The sequence below is a fragment of the Monodelphis domestica genome, chromosome 6 (genome assembly GCF_027887165.1).
Source record: "Monodelphis domestica isolate mMonDom1 chromosome 6, mMonDom1.pri, whole genome shotgun sequence".
NCBI classification, from domain to species: domain Eukaryota; kingdom Metazoa; phylum Chordata; class Mammalia; order Didelphimorphia; family Didelphidae; genus Monodelphis; species Monodelphis domestica.
The window spans coordinates 292,912,162-292,932,166 of NC_077232.1; the positions used below are offsets into that span (position 1 = coordinate 292,912,162).

Consider the following 20,005-nt stretch of genomic DNA (forward strand, 5'->3'; position numbering starts at 1 on the left):
TGTAAAAAAAATCTCTTTGGAATAAATGAAATTCCTGGTGACCCCATTTTAAATATAATCTAGTCCAACCTTTTTTTATGAATTAACACCCTTTCCCCCTCACACCAGTGAAGTAATTGGTATAACTGAGGTTGATGGATGTTGTTATCCACCCTAGGGAATATGGTTTGATACCTTTAAGGCAGAGTAAACCTTACCTGACAGGGCCAGATCACTAACACATAAGTCTTACAAGCCTGTTGAGTATAAAAGTAACTCCTTTATTAACAAGGATAAAGAGAGATCCTTGGGAGAGGATTCTCTGCAAAGCCTACCCAGAGCTTCTATTGGTGAATGAGATTGTGCTGTTGTGTTAAACTCTGGAATCCTACAGATCTCTGAAATGGGATCCATTACCACTCAGTTAAGTTTGATCCAATTACTGGGGCAGTGGGAGAGGGAGGCCAGGGCAATGAGGGAGAGTGAATACAGGATGCTCCATGTCCATGCTATGCTATTCCATTAGAACAGGGGGCCTGAATCTGTGTTGGGAATATATAACCCCTTGGAGGTCTTCTGATGTCTCTGGACCCCTTCCCAGAATCTCATGTTACAAAGGAGACCAATCCTGTCCACACCTGAATTATCCACATTATAAGAGACCACTGACATGGATGTCCAGTTCTGGTTGCTGATCTTCAATCATGAACAATGACCTGAAGAGAGGAGAAAGGGCTGGCCTCTACTTAGGGAAGAAGGCCACTTGCTTTTAGGGATTGCTCCTTCTTGAAGAGAGGAAACATGATGTGTTTGTTAGTGGGCAGTCAAGTTCATGGGTGGTATGAAATCCGGGCCAACCATAGCCTCTCAGTGTTTAGGTAACTGTAAGACTAAACTAAAATGAAGATCCCAGATAGTGGTATGGAGGCACGGCCCTCTCCCAATGGCGTTTCTGTTCTCCGCCTTCCTGATCCTTATCTGCGTCGATTATAGGGATTCCTTCAAAATTCCAATTTTATGCTATTTGCAGCCATCGTTGGATGAAGTCTATCCCTGGACTTTGCCTGTGACCTGCAGAGCACCGATGAGAAGACCAATATGTGATGACTCAACCAGCCAAGTGCTAGTACGGCCCTTGGGCAGAAAAGGGAGAGCGATGTATGTGTGTGCATGCATGAAGGAGTGCAGGATGTCTGTGATGCTCCACTGGCTCCTGTACAATGTCTAGAGACCCAGCAGTAGGCCTGGTGCTCCACCTGAAGCCCTTTCACAGGCTCTGGGGGGAGAGAGATCTGGAGAAGAATGAGTCAGAGGATGAAGAGATGAGAAACTGCCCAAGGCGGTTCCAATTCAAGACTCCAGCCTCATCTGGTGATTCTTAGGACCCTGGTTTGCCAGGCAGCATTTCTCCATGGAGAGAGACCTGGACTCTGAAGTGGGAAGTGGTCAAAAGTTATCCAGACCTTCATGATGGCTGGTTGTGTGATTGGGCCAAGCAACCTAACCTCTCTGGGTCTGTTTGCCCATCTAGAGAATTAAGGAGCTGGCCCTGATGGTGGTCCCTCACAACCTTTCTGGCTATCAATCTCTGGTCCTATAAGCTTTAAAGTCCAATGTAAATATAACTGTTAGATATTTCCCCTTCTTGAATATCTTGTCAAATATGTGAATGAGGAAGGCTGGTCCTTGGCTAAGCCCCATATTTTAGGTTTACAGCTTAAATGAAGAATTCAGGCTTCGCCATCTTTCTGAAGCTAACGTTCCACTTCCAACGTTCCTGGCTCAGTTTCCATAGTCCCACGCCTTTTCTTTTCCTGGGCTTCTGAGCCTGCAATAACAAGCAACCACTTTGTTTGGAGCGAGATCCCCCCAAGCCTGATGGGAGTGAGATTGTCATGCTCTGTAGAAAGTGGATCATCAGGGAAAATGAACACAGGCCAGGCAGTCCCCTCATGTTAAACATTTAATAGTGCAATTGTTGGTTATATTCTGTACATCATTCATAGCAAGTTATAAACCTTTTCCTAGTTCGTTTACTTCCATGGTAATCATGAAAAGCTTTATTTACAATAAAGAAAAAAACAAACATATTGAGGTATAAAACCCAAAAGACTGATGTATAAATACATGTCAATTTTAAATAATACTCTGGATCATGCATTACCTGCGTGACTCAGTGGGACGGTATGTTCAACATACAATCTTGCACATAAGACGTTTTAGACAGAATCTACAAGGTCTAGGTATTCACAAGGAGCACGTGTTCAAGAACACTGACGGCACTTTTTGGCTGAATCTGATCTCCCCCCTCACACACACACATACATGCACACGCACTCAGTTTCTTCATCAAGAAGAGCTTTTGAAGTAACACTGACAATGGTAACTGAGGTGTATGATCAGCCAAGTACAACCTTCCTGACCATGCTCACTTCCAGGCAGCCCATCCTTGACTGAGACAAAAGAAAGGGATCTAAGAACCTGGGGCTGTTGGAGATGGATCCTGCCATGACATGGACACCTGCAGGAAGAACTCCTGGCCAAAAGAGCTCTTTGGGATCACAGCCTGAGCAAATAGCCAAAAGATGAAAGGAAAAAAAGAAAATGGCGGCACACCAAGAGGGACTCATCCAGAAGAGATAACGAGCACTTCTTGGTGCCTTGGGTTTATACAGACTTTCTTAGGGGACATGGGGTTTCTCCCTCCAACATTTTCTGCGCTGGACAGTAATACAAAATGGACTGTAGTCACAATGAGAATTTTTTATTTTTGGCCTTTTGATAGGAATCATCAGAGAAGATGTGACTCTTGTTCTGATTTTAGCTTTGGCACTAATGTGTTCTTCATCCTCATCCTAACTTCTGCTCTCTTAAAAACAAACCAAACCAAAAATAAAAACCTACCCTTATTGCTGGATTCTAATTCTCTTGACTTAAAGCCAACTGAGAGTGAGAGAGGATTCACTACAGTGGGGAGATGGGGGCACAAATGCAAGAAAGAGAGTCCACTCAGGCTGGAGTATCACCCTAAAGAGAAAAAGGGAGGAAATGGGTTCACTAGGAAAGTGCAGGAATGTCCCAAGGGCTGAGGGTTACTCCTCATTGCTCCTTGGAGGGGTCAGATACAATGCAATGGGAACCTCTTGACCATTCTGGTGGCCTGCCATTCTAACAGAGCCCATTCTCCTGTGTCTGCTCTGCATTCAATCATGTACACTGACTCTCATACACACATCTCTCTGTGGAAACCCATTTTTCATTGTTTGTTTCCAAGAGAACTCCCACTCCCCACCCCAAACACTGCCTCCTATGGAGGCTCTGCCTGGCTCCCCTCCACGCCTGAGTCTAGGGGATCCAGGGCAATATCCCAGGAGAACAGTCTTCATCCTATTCCCTTCGAGAGTCCTGCTTCGCAGAAGCAATCTCAACATGTGGTACAACTGATGTTTTTTCCACAGGACCATGCATTCCAGTCAAGATCAACTCTCATGGTGCATCTATTATATAATCGCAGCCCGGCGTGGACCTTTATTTGTAGTTTGATCCATCCTGCTCAGGGCTGGCCCATTTGTCTATAAACAAAGCCTTTGGTGGTCCTGGGCCTGATGCAAAGTCTCAGCCTGTAGGTCTGGGGTCACCTGGATTTTCCATCTTTGGAATCCATGCTTGGACGGCAGAAAGAGTCTCGGATCTTCACCACTTCGGCAACACACATGTGTCCGAACACTTTAGTGTACCATTCTGGTATGTGGCCCCTAAAATAGAAAGAGAAAGTGAGTCCCCAACGGGGTGGGTCACTGCTGAAGAAAGGCGACGTACTTCAAGGAGTCTGAATTCATTTCCCACACCAGAAACAGAATTAAGCTGACCACAGTGAACCAGTGTACAGGAGATGATTAATTGTGAATCAGGATTGGAGAGCTGAACGGGTTGCCCCATAAAAGAAGGAATGCCCATCTCCGGCCATTGGTCATCCTGTCTTTGCTTGGTGACCAGCAGGAGGGGGAGCCCATCACCTGCCCAGGTAACCTTCTCCTTGAGCTCAGTTCCCATGACCTCGGGCCAAAATCTGCCTCTGAAACGTCCATTTGTTGCTCCTGGCTTTGCCTCGTGGGGTCCTCAAATACTTATATGGCTTTTGCTAGGTGGCTCTCCACATCCTAGTGCCTTCAACAAGTCACCCCCGGACACATTTTGAAATAGCACCCTGCCTCCAATCCAGTCTCCTCCCTTTAATCCCCTTCACACAACTGCCTTACTTTAGGTCTGTCAGAGCTGTCTCTCCAGCCCTCGTCTTAGAGAAGACTCCGGACCGCCTCTCTTGACACGCATCCCTCCCTTCTGGGCCTCCTGGGCCCGGCCAACGTGGCCCATTTCCCGTGTCTTAGTCTGTGATATTTGCCTCCGTTGTTTGCTCACCCCCCACTTGCCCCCAGGCCCGGGGCGTACCTCAGGTCACTCCGGCACATGTAGGTGAGCTTGGATCTTCCGGCCCCACAGGGCTCCACCAGGTATCGGGCCAAGAGCACGTTCACCCTCACCCCGAGCACAGGGACCTGGCTGTGATCCACGGAGGTGAGCAAGAGCACGCAGGCCCCCTTGGGCAAGTTGGTCCTCCAGGTTCTGTGGAGACAGAGACTCGAACTTGAGAATGGCGACGACGACCCCCACGACTCGGCGTCTGTGAAACTCTGTACGCGGTAGGGCAGGGGGTCCCCGGGAGGAGGATGGTCGGCGCGGGGGCGTTCAGAGGGACAGTGGCCCTGCAGGCGGGATGCGGGGCTCCCCGCCCCGCTGGCTGCCCCAGCGGCGCCTCTCCAATGATGCTCTCCAAGAGCCCCGCGGCCCTCTCTAGGTGCCCATGAATTGTCGGGGTCACTGGGGCTCACACTCTCCCTCCAGTCACCCCCACTAGGGATCCTGCCAAGGCAGGAGCCACCTTGGGGCCGTGCCGCCCCATCTCTTCTCCCCATCTGCCCAGGGAGGCCCCCCTCGCCTCTCCCTTAGAGGATTGCTTCCTCCCTGGGCTTCCAGTCTCACTAGCTTCGGCTCCTTCTCCAGACTGTGGCCAAACGGACTGGCTCCCCCTCGCCTCGAGACTTCTCAAGCCTTCTCTAGCTCCCTCCTGCCTTCCAGCCTTCTTACCTGCCTTGTCCCCGGTTATTCCTGGGCCCAGGCGGCTCCTCGCATTGGATATCCCACTTCCCCACTGCTGGAATGATCCCCCTTTCCTCTCTGCCCCCCTTTTCCCACAAGAAGCCTGTCCGAAGCGCTCCCCCTCCCCCGACGGCCTGGCACAGAGAACGCTGCGATTCTCCTCCACTGAGGCAGGGAGCCCCATCCCGGGTGGGGTTTGAACCCGGGGCTCCCCGGCCCCCTCCCCAGCTCCTACGCCAAACGGCCGGTCGTGGACTCTATTCTGGCTGTGCTCGTGGGGAGCTTTTCTCTTTGGGAGGTAGAGGTCTCCCGTGGGGCTTTGTAAACCCAGCCCTTGTGCTCAGGGAGAGCCGGGCCTTGTGTGCCAGTGTCCGGAGACTGGACCGAACAGGAAAAGCGATGGTTTCCAGCAGGCTGCGGCGGCCTCACTCCACCAGGGGGCGCTCTTACCTCAGGACGACATGGTCCCGGGCAGGATGGGGCGCCATGCTACTCCGGACAAACTGGTAGATTTCAGTCTGGCTGTCTAAGACTTCAATCACTTTGGCGTCCAAGAGGTCCGAGTCCCACACATGCTGCTCCTTCAGGAGGCGGTTTAAGACCTCCTCGGGTTTGGCAAGGACCTCGATCGCTGACTTCCACAGTCGGAGTGGGGGCCCTTCGCTCAGCTAAACAAAGCACAGAACCACGGGTCAGTGCCAGGAACCCTCTGGCTCCACCAAGGCAAACCCCCAGGGTCACACACAGCACCAAAATGGCAGGCCAGTAGGGAAGCAGTGAGGGCACTCAGACCCTCAGATCCTCTTCTCTCAGGAAGAAGTCAACTTAGGAAGCCCATGACTCATTACCTTTCCCATCCAAGGTAAGGAGACAATCTGAGATAACTTGAAGTTTCTACTTGGCAAGAGGCAGGGAATGACTAGAAATTACAGGCAGAGATTAGGTTCTGGAATGATCTGATAAGCACAGGACCTAACAGAAAACTATTAGGAATTACGGTTGCCATTGTGTAATTAGAATTTTGTACCCCAAGACTCCATTTCTCAGAACCCCACTTTTGTCCTTACGTTTTGGAGATAAAGTTTTGGTAACCCTGCCCCCTTTCTGTGCATATATGTGGTTCATATGTAGGCATCCTTTTCTAAATTCTGTATCATTTCTAGAGCCTGAATAAAAGAGAACCAATCCTCTCTCTCCCCCTCTCTCCCTCCCTCCCTCCCCTCTTTCTCTCCCCTTCCCCTCCCTCTTTCTCTCCCCCTCCCCTCCCCCCTCTCTCTCTCCCCTTCTCCCACTCTCTCCCCCTGTCTGTTTCTCTTCCTCCCTCCCTCTCCTTCTCTCTCCCTCCCTCTCCCCCCTCTCTCCCTCTTTCCCTCTCTCTCTCTCTCTCTCTCTCTCTCTCTCTCTCTCTCTCTCTCTCTCTCTCTCTCTCTCTCTCTCTCTCTCTCTCTCTCTCTCTCTCTCTCCCCCTCCCTCTCTCCCACAGTCAGGAAAAGCTGCTCTTTACTCAGGCTTTACTCTATTTCCTCAACTTCAAGTGATTATTAATTAATCTTATAAAACAGAATACTTGGAGTTACTGATACTAATTCTAATCTTATACCAGCTAGCTGGTATAATGATACTAGATTTGGAGTTAGGAAGACCTGAGTTTGAATTCTACCCTGGGTACTTACTGGTTGTACAACCCCATGGAAATCCATTTATGTCTCTCCTCTTTGGTTACTATAAAATGGGGGTCAGAATGGGCCCAGCTACAAGAATGATTGTGTATTTGAATGGGATACTTTGTAAAAAAGTGCATTCGAATCTTTAAAGAGCTTGATAAACATCTGCTATTCCCAAGAACTGAAAATGCATCTCAAAGTTCAAACAAGACAGAGGGCTTTCAAAAGCTTTGGAACCAACTCGATCTTTGACCGATACTATTAACGATCAAACAATATTAGTAGCAAGGGGCCCTGGAGATGAGCAGATCCAAACTTGGTTCCCTCACCTGTCAAATAAAGACTCAGAAGTTTTCTGTCCTGCTCCTCATGGTTACACAGGGAGAAAACGGCAAGCACAAGGTTCGAACTTAGGTCTCTGGGTACCAACGTCCTGAGGGATGGTGTCATTCTGAGTATCATATTTCAGTAATAAATTGGACCGTTTCTGATGACTTGTGTGGTGTGGGGGCTGGAGAGCATGCCAAAGTCAAAGGAACTGGGTCTGTTTTACTTGGAGAAGAGAAGACTGGAGGAACAAAGGCTACCCTACCTGTCTTTAAGTAGCTGAAGGAGGAGGAGTTAGATGCCTTTGGCTTGACTCTAGGGAAGAATCAATAGCCATGGCTGGATGAGCAAGAAGGGCAGATTTCATTTCAACATAAAGAAATTTCCAGAGAAAGAGCTTTCCAAAATCAACATCCCCTTTGTTCGGGATGCTATTGGCGAGAAGTCCCAGGAGACCATAGATTCTGAAACTCGTTTGTGCCTCTTTGGGGGCAGAAGACTAAAGCCCAAGAATGATCAGCTGTGATAGACTTAGCTACTCTCAGCAATCCAGGACAATTCTGAGGGATGTATTTGGACAGAGATGCTCTCCAGCTCCAGAGAGAACCGTTGGAGTCAGAAGGCAGATGAAAACAGATTGATTTATCACTTATTTATTTGAGTTTTTATTTTGGGGTTTGGGATTTATAAGATTATTAGAATAATTATTAAAAAATGAACACTATAGAAATGCATTTTACATAATAGCACATGCATCTAACCCAGATCGAATTGCTTGCCAGCTCTGGGAGGGGGAAGGGAGATGATTTGGATCATATAACTTTGGGAAGACGTATGTGGAAATTTGTTATTACTGATTGGGGGGAAAAAGAAATTAAAAAAAAAGAAAAGGGAAGCCCACGGACTCCTTTTCAGAATTCTGTTTTTAAAAGCACCTTTGGTGGGACAAGGCAAGTGTGAAGAGCAGGAAGAGTGGCCTCTTCCAAAAGGTTATTGGAGAAGAGCTTTAAATGCCAAATGGGATTTTCTATTTGATCCAGGAGTTAACTCCTGGGGAGCTCCCTGGGGTTGGGGGTGAGACCAGACCTAAAGATTGATGGAGGTAGGAGGAGCTGTGTCAGCTGAAAGAGTGAGTGGGGTGCAGGCTGGAGGTGGGGAGCACTCTCCTCCTAGATTCACCAGAGTATGGCCAGAAGGTCTGGAACACAGACTGGCCAGCGATTGTTTTGGCTCTCCTTTGTAGAGAGTTTCAAACAAATGCAGATCTCAACCGCACTCTAGACTCCAAAGCAGCAATCATCAAAGCAATTTGGCATGGGTTAAAGAATGGAGAGGGTGATTAGCAAAACAAGATTAAGGGCTGAACACACCAAAGTAAACCAACCTAGAAGCACTGTAGTGTTTGCTAAATTCAAAGACTTCAGTTAATGGGGGAGGACTCATTATTGGATCAATGCTGGATTGGAAAGCTGGGGAGCAATCTGGCAAAAATTCTATTTGGACCTGCAGCATTTCACTCTGTGTCACAAGAAAAGATCCAAATGGATCTTTGACTTGGACATAAAACAAGGAAGAAAGACATGGAAGAGTCCATGATCAAATAATGAATGATTCTGACTATATAGAATTTAAAAGATTTACTTGTGCAAAATCTAATGCAGTTAAAATTAGAAGGGAAATAGGGAACTGGGGAGAAGGAGAGAGAAAACTATTGTACCATTGTAAAGAGTTTCCTTGATGATAAAGATCTCAAAAGACAAGGAACCATTCTATGATAGAAAAATGATCAGATATGAATATGTAGTTTTTAAATGGAGAAATCCAAGCTATTAACAACTTCACAAAAAAGTTTTAAAAATAGAGAATTACAAATTAAAGGAGCTTTAAGGTTTTAACTCACACCCATCACATTTTTAGTTTTGTCAGTCTTTGACAATTATTAAAGGGTCTGTGGGGAGAGGGAGAGGAAATAAGATATACTAATGCATTGTTGGTGGAGTTGTGAATCAGTCCAGCCATTCAGTAAAGCAATTTCAAACAATATCCACTAAATTGTGCATACCCTTTGATTCAGCTATGCTGCTACCAGGTCTATACTCCCAGAGATCAAAGAAAGGGGGAAAGGACCCATAGATACAAAAATATTTATAGCAGACCTTTCCATAGTAGTTCCAAACCAGAAATTTAAGGAGGTGTCCTCCTATTGGGGAATGGTTAAATGATTATGGTGCACGAATATAACGGAATATCATTGCACCAAACAAATGATGAAATGGGTTCAGAGGACACTGGGTAGATTTTTTGCAAAGGGTGCACAACCACGAGAACAATTTTATACAGTGGATAAATCCCCCCTTCTGGAGGAAATCTTTCCAGATCCCCCTAATTCTAGTGCCCTTCTGGTGGTTATTTCCAGTTTATCCTGTATATAGCTTATTTGTACATAGATTAGATTGTGAGCTCCTCTGGGCAGGGATTTTTTTTTTTGCTTTTATCTTCCTAGCTTAGTCCAAAGCCCAGCACACAGTAGGTGCTTCCTAAATGTTTACTGATTGACTAAAGGAAAACAACATGGAAAGATTTTAGAATCCTGATCAATGAATAATGCAATCTATTCTTAGTCCAGAAGACATCCTCCACCTCCTACCAGAGAAGGGATGGACTAACCAGGCAGAAAATAGACACTTTCAGGTATGACAATGGGGGAATCTGGGTTTTTTTTTTTTTTTGGACTATGCATATTTGTTATGTGGATCTTATTTTTAAAATTGTCCCTTGGGGTCAGAGGAGGAACAGCTGAAGAGAGACACCCCCTTCCCCAAATGCAGTTGATGCTCTGCCTGTACTCATATGGTGTGCTCCCTGCTGAGCCCTAGAGGGCTGCCAGGAGGATCTGCCAAATGCAGTGTCAGGAGAAGGTGTGAGCCCAAGATGGTGTCAGAGGAAGGGAGAGGGTAAGTCCCGTGTCCTTGAAGGAAAGTTTCCACCATTTCCCAGGACACAAAATCCACTAGATTGGGAGACAGAAGGGAGCTTGGAGGCCATTTCATTCAGTTTCACTGTTCCGTTTCACAGATGAAGAAATTGAGGTCCAGGGAGAGGAAATAATTTAACTCATGCGGGATCCTCTGACCGTCTGGAGCCCACGGAGGACCATGGAGATATTACTGGGCTTGGAGCCAGGCTCAGACTGATTCTATCGCATGTGACTTGCGACAAATGGCTCCCCTGCCCTCCAGGCCCAACTTACCCATCTGAGGAATGGGAGGGTTCCCCTTTGTGCTTCCCCTAGAAGGGGTGAGCCGCAGCCCACAAATTACCTTCTTATAGGCCAGCTCGGCCGGCTCCGAGGTCGGGTGGTTGACCCAGCCCCTGAACTTGTCCTTGACCTCCTTGAACAGGCTGTCCATGCTGTCCTGGAGGAAGTGGCGATAGTCTGAGGGGTCCTGCCCGTTCAGGCGGCTCAAGGCCTCCAGGCTGAGGGGCCGCAGCTCCTGCTCCGAGTACGAGTTTCGGCACCGGCTCATCTCCTCAGGGACCTGGGAGGACGGAGACCCGGCCCCGAGCTTAGCCCCTCAGGGGTCCTCTCCCCGACCCCAGTCCCACAGTTGCTTTTTGGGGCCCCAGAACAGGGGGAGCACCCTGACCTTGACTCAGGACAAGGGGACCCTGTAATTCATCTCTATTCCCCAAGCCTCAGCTTCCCCATCTGTCAAACTGGCCTGTCTCTGGGGGCCGGTCGCTGCCCTCCCAGGTCCTCAGAGGGAAGCCCCCCCCCAGTGGCCAAAGCTGCCCCGTCTGGTTCCCTGTGCCCTTGGGGGGGGGATCGGGCTCCCCTCCCCCGACCCACCTGGAAGAGCTGGTGGCATTCTGTGATCATGTGTGCCAGGCCTTGGGTCGCTGCCAGGTTTTCACTGAGATCTTTTTGGTCCGGTTTGCCCAGACTTTGCTTTCTCTGCATAACCCTGGGCCCGAGGGAGGAAAAGGGGGAAAGGTGAGACTCGGGGGGCCCCTCGAGGCCCTGGGTTCAAATCTGGCCTCAGACACAAGTCACCCCCATTGCCTAGGGCATCCGTGTGGTTTGGGGTCACAGAGGGGGACACAGGCAGGGAGAGGCGTGGCTTCCAGAGTAAATAGTGTGGAAGAAAGGTGGTGGGCACCCTCGGGGTGGGGCCGGCTTTATCTGGCCTCCAAAGGCAAACTGGGAACAATGGGGGGAAGCTGCTCCCTCCTCCCTGGAAGGGCTCCCCCAGAAGGCGGCGGGCTCCTCCCATCCTCCGGGGCCCTTCGGCGAGGGTCAGACGACCCTTTGGGGTGGGGTGTTGATAGGCGGGATGGAGAGCCCGGCCTAGAGACGGAGGTCCTGGGTTCCAGTCCGGCGGACCCCGGCCGAGCCCCTCGCCCCACGGCCAGAGCTCAGGGCGCACCTCGGAGAGGAGTTCTCGCGCTTCAGCGTGTTCAGGTGGAAGAGGGAGGGCGCCAGGCACACGGCCAGGTTGGTGGCCGTCATCTGGTTCTCTTTCACGGCGGCGGTGACCTCGCTCAGGAAGTAGAGCAGCGTCTGGAGGACCTCCCTGTTCTCGTCCGGGAGGAGCATGACGGCGGCCTGGATGGCCTGCAGGCGCTGGTCCTTGGGCACGTCTGCAGGGCAGCAAAGGGAGACGTCGGCCAGGCGCTCGGGAGACGCAGTGCTGGGCTCCAGGGTGGCCCCCGGCGCTTCCTAGCTGGACCCCCGGCCCAGCTCCAGGGTGGCCCCCGGTGCGTCCTAGCTGGACCCCCGGCCCAGCTCCAGGGTGGCCCCCGGTGCGTCCTAGCTGGACCCCCGGCCCAGCTCCAGGGCGGCCCCCGGCGCGTCCTAGCTGGACCCCGGGCCCAGCTCCAGGGTGGCCCCCGGCGCGTCCTAGCTGGACCCCGGCCCAGCCCTGGCCCCCGGCGCTTCCCAGCTGGACCCCGGGCCCAGCTCCAGGGTGGCCCCCGGCGCTTCCTAGCTGGACCCCGGGCCCAGCTCCAGGGTGGCCCCCGGCGCTTCCTAGCTGGACCCCCGGCCCAGCTCCAGGGTGGCCCCCGGTGCGTCCTAGCTGGACCCCCGGCCCAGCTCCAGGGCGGCCCCCGGCGCGTCCTAGCTGGACCCCGGGCCCAGCTCCAGGGTGGCCCCCGGCGCGTCCTAGCTGGACCCCGGCCCAGCCCTGGCCCCCGGCGCTTCCCAGCTGGACCCCGGGCCCAGCTCCAGGGTGGCCCCCGGCGCTTCCTAGCTGGACCCCGGGCCCAGCTCCAGGGTGGCCCCCGGCGCTTCCTAGCTGGACCCCTGCCCAGCTCCAGGGTGGCCCCCGGCGCGTCCTAGCTGGACCCCGGGCCCAGCTCAAGGGCGGCCCCCGGCGCTTCCCAGCTGGACCCCGGCCCAGCCCTGGCCCCTCTGTCGCCCTGCTGGAGGTAAGCCCGCAGGGCCCCCCCCCCCCGGCCCCCCCCCCCCACTCACACTGGTAGATCTGCAAGAAGGTCTCCGAGAGCTTGTGGGTCATCAGCGGCTCCGGGAGGTCCCGGAAGTACTGCTTCAGCATGTCGGCCACGTCGTAGGCAGACTGCCCCTCGTAGCTCACGTAGGCCGCCGAGCCCTCGTTCATCTGGCGCAGGGCCTGGATCCTCGACTTGACGCCCGACTTTCTAAAGAGCCCGACCTGTTCCCAAGGGGGACGCCAGGGAGGGGGTGCGTGAGCACACGCCCCGTGGCCCCCCCCGCCCCCCCTTCCCAGGCGCCAGACCCACCTGATCCAAGCACTGGCCGTGCAGGTAGCCCATGGCCTGCTGGATGCTCGGGGGGAGGGGCTGCCCGGTCCGCTGGACGTTCATGGGGAGGGGGACCCCAAACACGCTTCGGTCCTTGTAGTCTGGAACCTTCAGTCTTTTCATGAACTTGGGCACTGCCCTGGGGCACAAGCACGAGAGGAAACGGTGTGGTCAGTGCTAGATCCCCTTCTGGTGGGCCTCTTGGGGGAGCTCAGCAGCGGGGGGCCAGGCCCCGCTCGGACCCCGCTCGTCCATCTCGGCCATGGAGGTACCCACGGGTGTGGCAGAGGCTCTCTGACCTGACTAGGACCGGGGGCGTTCCGAGCTCCCTCCCAACTAATTCTACCATGTTGGCGACGCCAGAGCCGCCCCTCAGGCTACCGAGAGCGGCCCCTTGTAGGGCACCGGCCACGCGTCTCTCCCCACCCCTCTGTGGCCGGGGCCAAGAAGGGGATCTGTTTTGCCAGACCATGCGGCGCTCTGGAGGCCATTGTTTCTCATCAAATTGACCAAGGGGTGTTGGATGGGGGGAGGGGGCAAGGACCGAACGGATTGACTGAAGAAAGTGATTTCACATCTCTGAAGTGGCCTAGCTAGCTCTGGCTTTCCTCGGCGCCTGGGAGGCGGCCCGAGTAGAACCAGGAAGGCCCTGGGCTGACGGATCCAAGAGGCCTCGCGGTGGTCAGACTGGTGTCCACCTCGGGCTCCTTCAGCCTCCGAAGCTGGGCCTACCGCCCTGTCAGGATAGGAGCGCGAACCATTTAAGGCTAGCCAATGGCTGGAGCAAGCTTCTCCGTGACCCTGTTGGAAAGGGAAAGAGCCAGAGGGTATGGGGGAGAGGGGAGAGCGGGTGGAAGGAGGAGGGCTTTGCCTGGAGGTGGTAAAGCGGGGATCAGGACCCAGAGCTGGCGACTCCTCTCCCCACAATACTAGGGTAGGACAACCAGGAGGGCACACAGATAACGGATTCAGGGAAGCCTCGATGGATCTGGGAAGTCTGCACACTGAATGGCCCTGCTTGTCCCCTTCCCACCACTGTCTGAATGCTTTCCTGACTCCACAATTCAAGAAGGCCCATTTGAGTAGGATTACGAATGGGGAAATGGGGAAAGAATGACCGCTTTTCTCTTTCAATGAAATAATTCAAGAGTATTTCATTGTCTCATGTTCCAGCGTGTACCACACCGTCACCATCAAAGTGTGAATAAAACTGCATGTCCTGCCCAGGCCATCCCAGCTCCTTGGGGTTACCCGTCCCCCAGGAGCTCAGCACTCTTGAGGGGCTGGCTGCAGGGCGTTGGGGGAGGGTCTCCACAGAGCGCAACCTCTCCCATTACTGAGCCAAGGCATACAATACCTGCTTTGTAAGGGAAGAGAGGCAGTCTGGTGGCTGAGTGGAAGGCAGGGGGCACACAGGACGATGGTCTCCAGTGAGAATCTTGGGCACGTGGGGAGAGGTTGCCCAGTACTTATTTATTTTGGGCATTTGGAACAAACAGCTCCTGTGTGCTGCAAGGCTTCCAAAAGCACAGCCACGGAACAGAGATGCTTTCTTTAGTGCCTGGTGGTCAGCTCTGAGGCCAGAGGTGTCAGAGAGGCCCCAGGAGGGACCCCTCTGGATTAGCCGTCCCCCCTCTGCTCTTGTTTCCCCAAAATGGACCAAATTGGGGCAGTCTCTTCCCCTTACCCCTGAATCTTTAGAAATGTCGATACAGGGCTCATATTCTTTGAGCAAGAGATGCCCCTGGGGTTTCTCATGTTGACAACACTGGCCTGTGGCTATCCAAAGAAGAAGCCCTTCCTGAATGTCCATCCTGATTCTTGCTTTACCACATTCTGTGGTGTGACCTACACCTCCCCCCACCCACCCCACTTTGGTTCTCAGCATTCTTATTTGTCAATTGAAGAGGTGGGAAAGGAGGAATCATCAGCCCTAACTAGCATGGAAGCCTCTGACTTCTGCTCACACCGTGGGCATTAAACACACTCTTGGCATTAGTCCTCCTCACTTCTCCATATGCTGGGCTAGATACACGAGGGAAGGGACTGCTTTTGCTCTAGAGAGGCCTGCTTGTTTGCCTTTCCTGGCAGTGTGGGCACACAGATCACACTTAAATATTCCCTGCCTGCCTTTGTTCCTCTCTAGCACCGATCATTCTTGCCCCTTTGCTCCAGTCTGAGGACAGAAAAGCCCTTTTCTTTCTCTTTTTTTTTTAAATAAAAACCCTTACCTTCCATCTTGGAGTCAATACTGTGTATTGGCTCCAAGGCAGAAGAGTGGTAAGGGCTAGGCCATGGGGGTCAAGTGACTTGCCCAGGGTCACACAGCTGGGAAGTGTCTGAGGCCATATTTGAACCTAGAACCTCCCGTCTCTAGGGCTGACTCTTAATCCACTGAGCTACCCAGCTGCCCCCGAAAAGCCCTTTTCTTAAACAAGGCCAACCCTAGACTTTCTTCCCCAGAAACCATTGCAACCAATCCTTCTCTTCCCCATCTCTGCTCTCACCGTACCTTCTCCCTTAGCTGTCCATGTTATCTCTACATTCTTAAGAAGACTTCCTGTGACCTTCTGCCCGTTCACAGCTCTTCTTCCTTTTATAGTTCAATAACGATTTTACCTTTACTTCAGCTCCCACTGCCTTTGCAACTCCTTTCAGCATAGCTACTGACCCTCTCACTCAACTGAAATGGTCCATGATCTTAGCTATTGGCCTCAGCGGCCTCTTATCCACTGCCCTCTCCCAACTCCCTGCGACTGTCCTCTCCCACATCCCCCCTTCTATAACTGAGTACTACTCTTAGAGGGAGCTGCGGCGCTCCACGTCTCCCCGCTCCCCGCCTTAGTGCCCGTCTCCAGTTGGGAGCCCGTCCTTTGCCCACGTACTCATCTAATTGGTTTCCTCTTGAGGGAACGCTTGGGTCATTTTCTGCTGATCTCGGGTGTGCGCTCTGGGCCGGAGGCCCCCCTCCCCCTGGCTGGCTGTGGGGCGCCCCGGGCCCCTTCACTCACCAGCTAAAGCCGTGCTTGTTGGATGGCGTGTACCTCTCCAGCAAGGCCGTCAGCTTGAGGAGCGAATACTTCTGCAGCAGGTTCATCTGCGCCACGGACTGGCAGCTGATCTGGGAGCCCGCCGAGCTCAGAGCCGACTGCTGGGAGCTCTGCCAGCTTTGCCTGGGCCTGGAAAGGAGCAGGGGGACGACCAGAGCGTGAAGGACAATCAGCATTTCTAGAGTCCTTTACCCGTCTCCTCTCTCGGGGGCTCCCCGGGGCCCCCCAGCCTGAAGGCTCTGAGGAGGGTCTGAACCCCTCTCGGGAGCGCCTGGCTGCCTACCTAGCGTGATGAACACAGCTGCTCCCCCTGGCCCCGCGGGCACGGCCTGGGCCCGGAGGCCCGCTCAGTGGCCACTTGCACTCCGGGCCCTAGCTGGGGAAGGACACCTGATTCTCCTCGAGCGGACACCGGCAGACTAGGGCACCGGAAAAGCTCCCTGGGTGAGGGGGCCCCGGGGGCGAAGCGGCCCCATCCCATCTGCGGTGAGGCGAGGATGGCCGGGGCTGCTGCCTTTCTGAGAGCGGCGTGGCAGGAGCCACCGACCTAAGGACTAGCACCGAGAGGGAGCGTGGAAGCCGCGGACTCTTCTGTGCCACAGCGCCTTAGGCCTGTGGATTCTCACAAGGAAGTCTCCGGGGCTGGCCGCCTGCTGCGGACGGGCGGCCTTCTCACCTGTTGGTGCGCGTCAGGGAGGCCCCCACGCCGGAGTCCCTCCTCTCCGGGCCGCCGGAGGGCTCCTCGGCCTCGTGCACGGAGTTGCCCACGCTGTCCAGGTCGCTGGGCGAGGCGCGGCCGTGCTCGCCCTCCAGGTGGATTTGTTTGGGGGAAGACGGGCAGGGAGAGACGGAGTCGAGCGCCGAATCGGAGTCTCCCTCGTCGGAGAACTTCTCGGACCACTGGTTGACGATCCTCTGCATCCCCTTGACGTGGAACAGGATGTCGTCGAGCTCGGGGAAGACGTCGTCCTGCTCGAGGTCGGGGTAGAGGCCGGGGCCCGGCACGTTGTCGTAGACGCTGAGGCGGCTGCTCACCGAGCAGGAGTTGCGCCTCGGCGGCTCCTTGGCGCCCTCCCAGGCGTGGCCGTGGAAGCTGCCGGCCCTCCAGCCCGCCGCCGGGCCGCCGGGCGCGGGGAGGCGGCCGTTGGACAGGGCCTTGGGGAAGGTGCCCGGCTTGTGGTCCTCGGGGATGTAGAACACGGCGTCTTGCGGGCAGCTCTCGCGGTTCCGGAGGTTCTGCTCCAGGACGCTGTCGAAGGGGTCGAAGCCCTCCAGGTACATGCCGCCCCTCTTCTTGCAGGCGCTGAGGCTGCGGGTCCTGGTGACGGGGCTGGGGGTGCTGACGGCGCTGCTGCTCTCCGACTGGCTGCTGCTGCCGCTGCTGGTCAGCGTGGAGTTGGACACGCTTCTCTTGCGGACTCCGGGGCCTCTGAAGGGGCCGCCGGCCCCCAGGGCGGAGAGCTCCATGCAGTGCAGGTGCTGGAGCTTCTCCTGCTCGGCCCCCTCCTGCAGCACGGGCCCGCTGATGACCAGGCCCAGCTTGGCGGGGGCCGCCTTGGGCCGGCCCGTGTGAGAGCGCCTCAGCTTCAGGCTCTCCATCCTCTTGAGCAGGCTGCGTGGCTTGGCCTTGGCGGGCTGCCCCTGGCCCTTGGTGTCGGGGCTTGGCGACTCGGCGGGGGCTGGCGGGGGAGCCTCCTCCTGGGGGCCCGAGGAACAGACGCTAAGCGCGGAGCTTGCGCGGGGGGTGCTGGGCTCCGTGGGGAGGCTGCTGGCACTGCCCAGGCTGCGCAGGGAGGCCAGCTCCTGGCTCTCGCTCAGGTTGGTCAGCAGGCTTTCTCTGCTGGCCGTACTGGCCAGGGCTGGATTCCCCGGCGCCCTGGCGCTCAGACCCAGCCCTGGAGGGAACGCGTCAAACTCGTCCATCCGGGACCACCTCTTGCTGTCCCTTTGGAAAGTCCACTTGCCGCTGATGGCGCACGGCTCATCCTCGTCCGAGTCCTCGCTCTGCAAGGAGAGACCCAGAGTTAAAGTCCGGCTCCCTGTCCCCATGCATGAAGTGCAAGGACCAAGGCCGGACCGAGGGGCTGCCAGAAGCCCAGAGGCCCAGGGAAACTCCTGGCATAAAGACGACGTCCCACTGCAGCTGGGACTAGAGAAGGGCTGCCCCTGGACACCCTTGGGTGCCCCTCCAAAGAGGTGGGGTGGTGTATGTTGGGGCGAGGCCCCCTTAAACTCTCTGAAACATGGTTGCCTGACTGCCCCTACCCCCTAAAACAAGTTTGAAGGGCCCACCATAGCCTCAGAGCCAGCGGGGGGCCTTTCTATTTGGTAGGCATTTTTAGGCATTTTTCTATTTTGTATTTTCTTTATTCCTTGATTTCTAACAATCTTTACTAAAGCTCTTAAAATATGATATTTCTATTACTAGAGACTAATTTAATTTTTACACTTCAGATGTAGGGGAAGTGCCTTCCCTTGAGGGGACCCCTGTCTGCCACAGGGCACGACCCATTGGCCGAGCCTTCTAGAGCCTCCCGGCCCTCTGCGCAGTTCCATGACCCTCAGGCTATCAGTGACGTCTCCCGACTCTGGGTGACCCAGACCAGGATAATTCTGGAAAACCCGCTCCCCAGGGGACGGTGGCCTTCTTGGGGAAGGAGGATTTGTGTTTACGCAGACACGTGCGATGCCCCCTCTCCCTCCCCGACCCTGAGAGAACTGCCCCCTGGTCCATCCTGGGCCTCCCAGAAGGGAGGACCGAGAGGAACACTCGGGGACAGTCCGGCCTAATCAGGCACAGATGAGGAAACTGAGGCTCAGGCTGGAAGGTCCTCAGAGGTCACTGGTTTTGAGTGTGGGGCAGGGAGGCTCCCCCAGAGAGCTGGGTTTGAATTGGGCCCTGACCGCTCTTGGCCTGGCTGGAACAGCTTCTTTCTCCAGCCACGGCTCTGTGTGGATGGATGGAAGGAAGGTCAGCGCCCGTTGGTGCTCAGTCCTCTCGCACCCTGCGCTCAGGGCTGGCCCTCCGTGCAGGGACCTCGGGAGCCCAGCCTGGGGCCGCCACGCAGAGATGAGCCTCTGTGGCAGGACAAACTGCTCCTGGGGCCCTCGGCGGACTCACCCGCTTCCTGTGTGGGCTGATCTCTAGCTTCATCACCGCACACTTATTTAACGTGTTCAGGCGCCTGCGGAGCAAAGAAACACGTGTGTTCAGCAAAGTGAGGCAGTGCCAGGCGGCTTCCCTACCAACCAAGCCCGAGGAAGGGGCCAGGCACGTCATGCCCATCCGGGCTCCTGGTCAAGGAGGAGCTGATCGGCCCCAGGCTCTGCCACCAAGAAACAGGCGAGTCCTTCCCACTCCATCGGGGAGCCTTTTCAATGAACAAGAAGCTTTCCCCAGGGAAGGTGCTGCACCGGATAGACGTCTGTCTGTCCGTGCAGGTGGGTGAGCATTTCATCAGGACAGACAGCACTCTCCCCAGCAGTCTTTCATCACCCTGGAAAATGCTTTTCAGGGCAGAAACACCCGGCTGAACAAAGCCAGAAAAGGCTGCACCTTCGGGTCTACGTCTAATGAGCACATTAAGAATGTATTCTGTGGCTTAGCATTCAAAGCTTCGCAAACATTTTTCATGAAGGGCTCCAGGTATGAATGAGTCTTAAAAGGATTACAGATGTCTTCAGAGGCTGACTACGGAGCAGAGCGCTCTCGGCCTGGATTTACGCATATACTTCTGATATTTCACACGACTGATTTCTGGATCCTTGCGTTGCATCGGGACTCCACTCTATTTTCAAGACTTTGATTCATTCGGACCTGGAACCCTTCCTTTAGAAGGCTGTTTTCAGGTTTCTCTGTTGTGGAGGGACTCCTCGGGCCCCCAGCTCCTCCTTCTGGAGCCCCAAGCCCAGTCAGGCTGTGTTTGGGGGCCAATGTTAATTTTCTTGAAAACAAAATCCCCGAATAAAAGCCCATGGAATGTACCGGAATAACTGGGGCTTTAATGAGTTACCTCCAACAATATCCTGGCTAAAATAGCATGC

The 20,005-nt window shown here is 54.2% G+C and overlaps 1 protein-coding gene across 4 annotated transcripts in view; it reads right to left on the bottom strand.

Moving 5' to 3' along the window:
- Nucleotides 1-1,929: 1,929 nt before the first annotated feature.
- The window catches only part of DLC1 (DLC1 Rho GTPase activating protein), a 207,888-nt gene continuing 189,812 nt past the window's right edge, over nt 1,930-20,005 (bottom strand). For all 4 annotated transcript variants that reach the window (XM_007495633.3, XM_056803392.1, XM_056803394.1 and 1 more), the window contains 11 exons: nt 19,083-19,146; nt 16,638-17,965; nt 15,923-16,090; nt 12,891-13,050; nt 12,604-12,802; nt 11,555-11,768; nt 10,978-11,092; nt 10,448-10,666; nt 5,587-5,804; nt 4,429-4,602; nt 1,930-3,734 (listed from right to left, as the gene is read on the bottom strand). In XM_007495633.3, coding sequence (XP_007495695.2) covers nt 3,614-3,734; nt 4,429-4,602; nt 5,587-5,804; nt 10,448-10,666; nt 10,978-11,092; nt 11,555-11,768; nt 12,604-12,802; nt 12,891-13,050; nt 15,923-16,090; nt 16,638-17,965; nt 19,083-19,146 — 2,980 coding nt within the window. In that variant the 3' untranslated portion in view covers nt 1,930-3,613. The remainder of the gene's footprint in view (nt 3,735-4,428; nt 4,603-5,586; nt 5,805-10,447; nt 10,667-10,977; nt 11,093-11,554; nt 11,769-12,603; nt 12,803-12,890; nt 13,051-15,922; nt 16,091-16,637; nt 17,966-19,082; nt 19,147-20,005) is intronic.